This window comes from Condylostylus longicornis, unplaced genomic scaffold, assembly GCF_029603195.1.
Source record: "Condylostylus longicornis isolate FDR11 unplaced genomic scaffold, ASM2960319v2 ptg000135l, whole genome shotgun sequence".
NCBI lineage: Eukaryota > Metazoa > Arthropoda > Insecta > Diptera > Dolichopodidae > Condylostylus > Condylostylus longicornis.
The window spans coordinates 7146951-7158298 of record NW_026578103.1 but is presented as its reverse complement, the minus strand read 5'-3'; the positions used below and the strand labels follow the sequence as shown (position 1 = coordinate 7158298).

The following is an 11348-nucleotide window of genomic DNA, read 5'->3' as shown; positions in this document are numbered from 1 at the left end:
ATAATTAACCCTCCTTCCCTTCACCCTGCACGGAAAAAAATATATAGATTTCATATTAGTTATTTGTTTTTCAAAATTTTTAGGCTTTAATTTATCATAACAATTACTCAGTATGTTACACAATTTTACAGAAAATAGCTGGATTGCCGAAAATTTAAAAAGTTTTTATTAATAAATTAGTTTTTGTTAAATAATATTCTGAAATATTTTTTGTCTTGCTAACAAAATAACACTTTTCTTTTCAATTTCGCAGGAAATGTTTCCATAGCAATGGCAAAAATTGCGCGACGGTCAGTAGCGTCAAACCCGTCGTCGCTGACATCTATAACGATACCACCAACTAATTTAATTGAAAATAATTATATTACAACACATCAACAAAAAAGATCTACACATTCAAAATCAGAAACAAATCTTCAAGATTCTATATCATCAACAACTCCACTTTCATATTCTTCATCATTATCCGAATCATCAGCGTCTTCTTCTTCAGAATCATTGGAAACTTCATCAACATTATCCTTATCATTATCTCCGTCATTATCACCATCGCCGTCAATTACTTCTTTGACTGATATTGAACCCACAGAAAAAGTTCAATTAACAACACTGTTTAAAGCAAATACAACAGAAACAGAAACGATAGAAACTGAAGTAACAGCTACAACGATTTCAGCGTCAATCGATCCATTACGTTCTATTGGTTATCAACTAACTACTCGCACAATATCAAAAAATTTTGATAATATTAATAATATTAGTAAACAAAGTCATCGTCATGGGACTGCATCTATACATCCGAACACACAAAAAACAAGTAATCATAATATTAAAAATATTAATAATGTTAGTAAAATATCGCAAAATGAAACAACAAAACCATTTACAAATATACCAACAACATCAGCAACACCCACATTTAAAGTTGATAAAGCAACTGTTCCAGTATCTACAATTCCACTTTCGACAGCAAAATCTCCCGCGGCTTTGGCTGCTGAAAGAGAAAGAGTTCGAATGGAATTTTATGCAACTTATGATGTTATGACCGGTGTCAGGATAGCAGCAACTTTGGGGGGATTTTTTAGTTTAATGGTTTTCCTAATCGTATGGAAAAGTCGAAGTCACTCCAATGAAACTATAAAAGCTTTGAAGGTATTATAATAAAGTATTCATAAATTCTGATTTTCAAATTTTGTTCTATTGCTGTTCATACTCTAGGACCCTAAAACAGCTGCTTTAACGGTTGCTTGTATGCAAGAAGAAGAAGATCGTAAAATTATCGAAGCTATGGATGCCACAGGCTTATCGATATTTCCAGATGAATATGATACCATGCTTTTCCGCAGACAGCGAATGTTGTCCGTTGGTAATGTTAGTGCTCCACCTGTGTTGCACAGAGGATTTCGATTTTCTTCTGTTGGTAAGAAAAACAATTTCACAATTCTCATTAAATAGTTTCTACTAGTCAACTTATAAATACTTTACTTCAAAATTATAGGAGGATATAGTAGTTTGCTAGAACCTCCGCGAAGGTTTTCAATATCGTCTACTGGTGGCGGTATATCAACAGCAAGGAGAAGAAGTGCTTCAGAATCATCTCGTATTCTTAGTAATTATCCAATGGGAAGTAGTTTTGGAACAGACGACTATTTTGTTGAAACCGATGACGAACTGGATGAAGATTATGAAAACTTAAACCAAACTGAACAAAAACTTTTACAAAACCAAGGATTTTTGGAAGTTCCACCTTCAGTAAGCTTCATATAATTTTTTCCAATACTATAACGTTAAATTCTTCAATTTAAGGTACATCAAGACACAAGACGAAGCAGTGCCATGACTTGTTGCAGTACTGAAAGTTCATATTTAGAACGACGTTGTTCAGCTCTTACATTAGGAATTAATAATCTACCTCCCGAATTGCGTCAAAAGGACGAATCAATTAAAAAAGCGAGGCGTGGTTCCAGTACTGATACTTGGGATTACTATTATCCAGATATTCAAGTTATTCAAGCGACACCTAAATCTTCACCATTAGCAAGTGATAAAGATTTTGAAAAAGGAGCCACATTTAAGCAAGCAAGAACTATTTCACAAGATACCACAACAACAGCTGCCTCTGGCGTTTCTTCAATAACACTTGACAGCTCTGGTAGCAGTTGGCAAAAAAATAGTATGATCTGTTTCTATGATCCAGAAAGCTTGCAGGAACGAAAATTACCATCTATAGATTCTGAGCACAGTTTAGACTTTTGCCAGTCGAACACAACCGAAGGTGAAGATGACTCTTCAGATAAATTAGAGATTCAAAGTAGACGCTTACAAAAACACCAAACAAGACAACCGACAATTATTACAACCACGTCAGCAACACCGTCACCAAAAACTTTGACTGATAAGTTTGATGATATGCGAGATTTTAAGCTAAGAAAACTATCAGATGCCTCTAGTTGTATAAATAATAATACAAGTTTTACTTATTACGTCAGTAACAATAATAACATATTTGATCACTCCGGCAGTTGTATTACGCCAGGAATTACTCAACCACCTTCTTCAACATATTCTGTAAGCCGCGCAGTTAGATCAAATTTACGAGGGGTTGGTACTATCGGTGGAACGGGAATTGGTCGTGCTCCATTGGCTTCATGTAGCTCTTTTAAAATGTCATCCGTTGAATGCCAAGATTCAGATTTACGATCCAGTCTTGGAGATGATGAATCTGTATTCATTGAAAGCTATGCAGACACAGATGACGATTTGGAACAGTTTAGTACTGATAGTGATGAAATCAGTTTAGAGGTTATTCAAGCCGCTCAAAATGATGCCATACGATATATTGATGATAATGGTTTAATATCAACACTGCCAATAAACAACCAACGTCAACCAACAAGTGACAGTTATAATCCAAATAGTTTCTATGAACACCAATTATCAACAAAATCAGCTCCTCCGGAAATTTTAAATGGCAAAAAGCCTGAAGATTATAAAAAACCTGTTGGGAAAGGAGCCATATTAAAGCAAAACTATCAACGTACATCTACAGAAAGTCATCGAACACTTTCGGTTTCTTCTAGTGATAAGGTTCTACTAGTACCAAGATCTAAACAAGTGGCATCATATGAACAAAGTGTTGGTAAAAAATTCAAAACAAAATCAAATGTTGATAGCCAGCATATTAACGCACAATATAGTAATAAACGTTCTTCTTCAAAAATAGAACAACACCAAAACAAACAACATTTACATCAATATCAACAGCAAGAAGAATTGTTGCTTAAGCCTATACTATCGCCTGGAAATACTCCACTATTAGCTATAAGACGATCTCAGCTTCAACAACAATATAGCGATCCATCACATAGCTTGCCAACTACAGATGAAACGGTAACACTTGAGACTTGTTCAACCGAAATACCAGTTGTTACTACTATTGTAACGACAAATTTGACTGGAACTTCGACAACAACTTCAGTATTTTCACCTACAGCGACCCATTTGGGCATTCAAATTCCAGCTAATAGAAAATATTATGATCAACATAAACAAAAACCACCAATAATCATTAAAAAACAATCTAGCTTTAGTTATGATAATAATAATGATAGCTCAATTAGTAGTAATAGTAACAGTAATAGTATCAATAAAAATTTAAATAAGAAACGTTTAAGTAGCAGTAAACATACACATAAAAAAATTAAAATAAAAAATCGCACTGCATTAAGTGATTCTTCAATCCCACCATATCCACCACAATCAACAAACGTTAAACCATCATCAACCGCTAGAGCATCTGAAATATTAATACCACAAACTTCACAAACAATCGAATCTACAAGAAAAATTAGTAATGATGATCTACTAATCAATACAATTAAAACACAACCAATAGATTGTAGGCAAACGGATTTTTTAAGTGAAAATGTAATTTTACCTTATGGATCACAATATCATGGTGATCCCTTCCATACAACTGTTAGTTATAGTACTAGTGATAATAGTAAACATATTATTGATGATCGTGGAATTAGTTTAGTTGATTCACTAAATCAACAACAAAGAAATCAATTTGTTGAAAAATACTCTAGTAGGAATTTATTAAAAAATAGTGACAATTTTAGTAATTATAGTTCAACTAATATTCCAATATTAAATCCAAGTACTGATAGAAATGTTGATGATATTAATAAAAAACAAATTGTTGATGTTAGTATTGTTATTGAAGGCGTTGAAAGTGAAGAGAGTTCAACAAATAATGTTAATAACGTAAAAACAAATATTATTACAAATAAAAGTAAAAAATTATTAGATAATTCTAAAAATATAACAAGTACTTCTGTGATGTTAGAATTACCTGTTATTAAAGTACCAACCGATATCGAAGATGATGATAGCGTTAGTAGCAATAGTAGAAGTGTTGATGATATTAATGAATTTAATAATAAAGTTGGTAGAGTGCGTAGTAAAAGTGAAAGATGTGATCCTCCAATTCGTGACCCTAGTTTACCTGGTACATCACGCAAATGGTCAAAAGAAACGCTTTTTTAGCTTTCATTTTACTCTTTTTCTAATTGAAAATTATTGCTTTTATTTTAATTATTCGATTATTTTAATTATTTTTTATTTTTAAACAGTAATAACTATTAATGTAAAAGTTATTTTTAGAGGCATTATATAACAATATTATTCAAATTTAAAAATTTGATTAGAATTAAAATTTTAGAAATAGAAATAGAAAAAATAATAGCAATATAATATAGAAATAAGTTGAATATAATATTTATTTGAGCTAGTGCAGTCTAAAGTCTGAGTCCATTATAGGTAGATATTCAGATTTTTTTGGGCTTGAACAATAATTAAGTCTAATGACCACTATTAATATAATATTTTCAAATCTTTTAAAAATAGTTCATTTATATTTTCACTACCATTTTTACATTACATAAAAATTTTGTAATAATAAAAATAACTACAATAAACTTCAATAAAATCATTAATAACCTTAGAAACTATATTTTAAGATCTTTTAAAAATGTTGTCAATTATTAGGTAAATACAGTACAATCTCTATATAAAAAACGCATAACTAAAGGTTCAAATTCCAAGACTTTTAAAATTAATAACTTTATAAATTGGTTACTAAGATTTTATTTTCTTGCAGAAATGTATATACATATGTATAACAGTTTTACCCTATTATAATTTTCCGTAACAAAATTTGGAGTCTCTAATATCTTATCTACCAATTGAAAACAAAAAATTGAATATTTTCCAAATTATGTACATGTATCACTTTGTCCCGAAATGCGATAGGAAAAATCAACAAATTCTCTTACTTTGTTTTAGAAAGGAGACATTTTTATTTCGGCATGCTAATACTAAGAGAAAGTCAAAACAGGACTTGAAACAGAAAATTTCTATATTATTAATAAAATGCAAAATACAAAAATTCTATTTTATAGTTGGCGTAGTTAAAACGATATTGAAATGATTTTATCTTGACTCATGATCAATATTTAAATTTAAATTTTTAAGAGCAACTGATGTTTTTCTGTAATTCGTGATGCAATATTTATATTTATATGTCAAAGTTCTTACGTTAGTGGTGTTGAAATCAATTGACCTTAGATTCGCTCATTCTCAAGGAAGGTAAAAATTTTAACTATGATGAGACTATTAATTTAATAAAATTTAGAACGAAAACTCTTCAGGAATCTTCTTTTATTATAAAAATTCAAAATTATTTCTGTATCTACCAGTGATGAATTCTATTATGTATATACATACATTGATTTCGAAAAACAAGTCATTTTATTTGAACTTTTATTTCTTCTATCAATTCTTCCTCTTTTTAATAATTAAAAATTATACTCCATATATGTAAGAAAAATTAAAACCAAAATGGAGCTGAAAAAAATGTTAAGTTTAAAATCAAAAATTTGTTAATTTATCATTCGAATTAGATTTAGAATTAAAACAAAATTAAAAAATTAATTCAAAAAAAAAAAAATGCGAATAAATTTACAATTCATCCTTAGTTACTTACAAATAGAAACGTAATTTTCAAATCGAATTTAAAACAAAAAAAAAACGCATAATATTAAATTAAATCAAAATCAAAATTTGCAATAAAATAACAAAAATAAAACTGTTAATGAAATGCAAATCAAAAAAGATATTATTTACATATTTAAGAACACAGTATGAAACAAAATATTATATACATATATATATATATATGTTAGATATGTATGTATGCAGGGTGCCTAAGTGAACTATTTACATACATATATTATGTACAAACCTTCATGAGTAAACAAAAACTTTTATATGGGGACACTGAGCTTTCAAAATTTTTTTTAATCATTCGTCTATCTGACACAGGAACGGAGTTGTATGCCAAATATATAACACCGTCGAGATTTACTCTACATTCCTGATCCTCGCAATCTGTTTAACTATAAACATTGTCTCCATACAAAATTTTTACTTATGACGGTCTATACAATGGACAGAGTAATTAGAAACCAGACACTCCGAATATATCTACATAATATATTATTATTGTATAATAATAAAACACTAATGCGAATATTTTCAACTTTCTTATATAATTAACGAATAAACATTTACACTTATATACACACATGAATATATATAAAAAAATATACACATATAATTGTAATTAAATATTAAATACATATACAAATTTATATAAAATTATTAAATACTACTTTAGCCTTTTGTATTGTACAGATTTAATAACTGACCTAGTACTGTTGTCTTTTATTATTAGCATTGAATTTCTCGTAATGAAATTTAAAATTATTAAAAATGAAAAAATTTAATTCCAAATTCGATAATCCATCCAATATAAAAATTTTGATAACAATGAAAATAAAATCAAATAAAACATAGAAATAATCTTATAATTATTTCACAATTAAATTTAAATCATTTATGCCGTTAAATATAAAAAATAATATTTTTTTTTTAATTTATCTATTATTTTTAAAAACAAATTTTTTTATCTTTGCTTTTAAATTTCAATTTTGATAAGATCTTATCAAATAAATAAAATCTTATTGTAAATCTCCATCTGAAAATAAATAGTGAGTTAACAAGCTGTAGTTCTAATTTATATAAAATTAATTAACTCAAAATTAAATAATCTTCGAAAAATATAGAGCACACACCTACATAAATGCGGATGTAAATTGCATTTCTTATTAAGTCAATAAGTCATTTCTCAATAAACGGTCCCAAACCTCATTAATTATGTAACTCTGATGGTATTAAGACAAACACTTGCTGGATTTACTTTAATATTTAATATTGCTTGAAACAAATCCATAATTTCGGAAATTTTTATAAAACTAAAAAAACTCAAATTTCAAATTGATAAAATTATTTTCCAAAAAGCTCCAAAAGTCAAATTAATTTTGATATTTAAATTTGTTTTGAAAAAATTGCAATTTTCTAGAATGTTGTCCATAATTTCAGAATTAAATTGAAGTTCAAATTATAGTTTTAATATAATTGAAATCGACGAAATTTCACTTAGACATTATTTGTTTGTAACGATGCTATTATTATTAAAAATTATTTTTAAGACTATAGCAAAATTTTTAATGAATTTAATAAACAAAATTTCATAAATGTAATTTGAATTAGAATTGTGATTGTTAGTCAATTTATTTAATTAAAGATTATCGTAGTTCAGTTGATATTGAAATTTAAAAATAATCAAACAATTTGTTGTTGTCTATTTCGAAACAAAAATTACTTCCATCCAGACTACATTTTCTAAATTCTTAAAATCTTAAGTGATATTTTCACTTGTCATAAATATTAGTATTAAAAAAATTTTAAATACTCGTATAATCAATTAACATTTATATAATAACACTTATAAAAAAGCAATTTCTTTTTTATTATACCGTTCTCAACACATACATATATGTAGGTACTTTGCAAAATAATTTATGATTACATGTTATGTTTAACCACAAACATTAAAAATACATTATAATGTCTTTGGTTTAACGTAATGTTTTAAAAAACAATAATTTCTCTTATAGTTTTAATAAACAATAATTAAAAGAATGATTGCAAGAGGGCGTTTTAGCCAAATTTAGAGCAAGAGGGTATGGTGGACAAATTTTTTACTTTGTTACATTTTGTTTCGTGCAGTGAATGTAAAAATTTAAATATTACTATATTTAACTATTAATATAAAACAATTAATGTATTCATTCATTTACAAAAATCGAGTGATGAATTCGATAATGTAACAGTGATGTTACGAGAAACTCGTAACTAAATTTAACCATATAGTTTATTCAGTTTACAAAATGCTCACTGGCATTAAAATAGTATTAATTATATGGCAATAATATTATATAACTATAATAATAACATTACTGGAACTTGTATGTCTGAGACCATTATTTAAAATTTTAACAAATAAATGCATATACAACCATATTAATCTATACATATACCATTACGAAAGATGAATAATTATATAAAATATACTAGTATGTATATATATAATTGTTATTGAGATATAGTAGATCATAATTATATAAGGAAATCAAATACATACATATATAAAATATTTTGTTAAAAATTTAATTGATTTTAATACTCGTAGCTCATCCAAAAAAACAATTAGATAAAAAATCCGGATAAAGAATGAAGAATGGAAAAATATTTTTACATGAATTTGACGAAATTTCATATCTTGGGCTTAAATTTAATAATTTTTTCATGATAATATGAATATATATATAATTAATAACTTTGAATCTCAATTATAAATTTTTATTTTGAGTAAAGAAAAAAAAATTTAATTAAAATTTCAAAGTCTGATTTATGCTCTTACACTATAATAAATTTCTTATTCAATGAATATTACAAAAAGAATGGACTTTTTGGCTGTGATTAAACATATACAACTTAATTGAAATCCATTTAAGTAATACTATTTTTGATAAATATTAATCACGATTATAATATTACATAATTCAATAAATCAGACTGCTATTAATGAAACAAAGTATTTGAATTTTATAATTTAACTTTTTCTCATTGTTTTCTACATATATATTAATATGTTTTGTTTAATTATATATAGAAAAATTTCGATGAAGATCCGTAAGGATTTCATATCGAAAATATAAACCTAAACATCAAATTGTCTTTTTCAGGAATTAAAATTCGATATCCTAAATAATTCAATTTCATGTTAGAGATTTGATTTAAAGTTACTGCCCATACTTTCTGTAAATGTAATATATAATAATTATAATATACGTACGTTATACCCCTCTTCCCGAATCTATGTACATATATTACGAGAAGATAAAATAATTATTATTAAAAAAGATTTTATCAAAATCGAAATTCAACCGAAAATTACATAAAATCAAATCAAATTAATTTTATAGCTGAATCTGAAATTTGACATTACGAGTAAAATTCGAGTAATATTAATAGGACCAAATTATGATTTAGCAAAATAATATATTTTGTTGAAAAGTCTCATATACTAATAATTTTTAATAAAGATTGACTATATTTAAGTGTTTTGATTATTTAAAACGATAATTTTAAATTCCTTTAGTTTTTCAAAGAATATTTTTTATCTCTAAATTTTTTGATTTAAAATTTTTATGTAAATCCTTCTTCTCATATAATTTTATCGTTATTTAGTGTTGAATTCAACTGAATTAATCGGAATATGAAAAGTTTCGGTAAAAGTTTAAGACTTATTTATAATGCTCCGATATTTTTATAAATTTCATTACCATTCTAGCGTTAATATTGAAAGCATCGCCTGTGTATAATCATAATGTCATTATTCATACTGCCTCTATCAAAAGTGGGTACACTTATTACTTAAAAACATTACTAGCGTTTTTATACATCTAATTTATATAATACTTTATACTTATAATATAAAAGTATTGAACACTTTTGAAAATATACAGTGTTTCATAAATAAAGGTTCTTTCAAAAATACAAATACAATTAATTTAATTTATTAGTATTCGAATACTTGCAATATCATAATCATAATGACATTAATTTCCAGCGACCATATAATTTAATGATTAACTATATTGCAAAACAATTGATAATATCTTTCCTTTTGAAATATGCATGATCTAAGAAGCGACAAGATATATCTTTGGACTTTCATTACTTCTTAAATATAAAAATTTATGCTAGAACTTATTCCTAACGTCAACTACAAGTTCTTTATTTGAAAAATATGATGCAAGAATATTTTCCTAAAAAGGATGAGAAAACCAAATTAGTTTAAATTTCAGAGAACCGTATTATGTACGTATTAACTTTATACAGAATCATGATTATGTATAGTACGCATAGGGTCTATGACGTACATACATATTATATCTACTTGTGTACAAACATATGTTATAAACCATATGGGAATATAGATTTTTAATGTAAATACAAAATTTCGACCAATTAAACTCTCGTTTTTAGATTATCACTTTTCCTTAAAACAAAAAAAAATAACATTTTGTATAATATTAAACAAAGTAGCAACAATATTTCGTATATAGTTAATATTAATACATATACATATATATATTACATATATGTATATTTTTATAAATAGAAAAAATTTCAAGTAAAATGTACTAAACTACTCTTACGTTATTATAAAAACAATAACAAGAATCAAATATAACATTATATTTAAACTATCCGGTACCTTTTCTTGGAACAAGTATCTCATATATATATTAAACATATATTATAATATATATGTATAAATGATTTTTACATATAAATACAGGATCATATTTTATATAACAGCTTTACCATTCAAAAAAATTGTATTGAAATCTCAAAGTTACATGTGCGAAGTGTAAAACACATACATTTTTACGTCGATTAAATACATTTTAAATAGCTATCAGTGCTAACCAGGTATATATGTATAGGTATTTTCATTGATTAAGAACAGAAATTATTGTAAATATATTATAAAAAGTATATTAATTTAAATGAATGGTATTTCTTATTAATTTTAAAAAGACTAACTCTTACAATCTAAATTCTTTATGTTCAAAATTCAAAAACGAAGAAACGATTAGTCGAAACTGTAATATTATATTATTTATCCTTCCTCACCTTCTTCCCCACTTCTCGCTTTTAATCAAAATTTGTTTAACATTTTATACTGCATTGCATTTATTATAACGATTTAAAATTAAACCACAATACACTACATACTAGATTTAGTGACATAATATGAAGCAGGGAAAATAAAATCTTATCAAAAACAAAAAAATATCGTCTAATTA

General features: G+C 26.2%; 1 protein-coding gene across 1 annotated transcript; it reads left to right on the top strand.

Moving 5' to 3' along the window:
* Positions 1 to 257: 257 nt before the first annotated feature.
* LOC129615060 (serine-rich adhesin for platelets) lies at positions 258 to 5837 on the top strand. Its single transcript, XM_055530114.1, has 4 exons — positions 258 to 1152; positions 1219 to 1420; positions 1499 to 1752; positions 1807 to 5837. The coding sequence occupies exons 1-4, from the start codon at positions 271 to 273 to the stop codon at positions 4549 to 4551; spliced, it is 4083 nt and encodes a 1360-aa protein (XP_055386089.1). The 5' UTR covers positions 258 to 270; the 3' UTR covers positions 4552 to 5837.
* The last annotated feature ends 5511 nt before the right edge of the window (positions 5838 to 11348 follow it).

Bases quoted from the DNA above. Each gene is read 5' to 3' on its own strand.
- LOC129615060 (XM_055530114.1), top strand. From the start codon at position 271: ATGGCAAAAATTGCGCGACGGTCAGTAGCGTCAAACCCGTCGTCGCTG. The intron at 1,421-1,498 runs GTAAGAAAAACA...TCAAAATTATAG, and splicing joins ATTTCGATTTTCTTCTGTTG to GAGGATATAGTAGTTTGCTA. The intron at 1,753-1,806 runs GTAAGCTTCATA...CTTCAATTTAAG, and splicing joins TTTTGGAAGTTCCACCTTCA to GTACATCAAGACACAAGACG.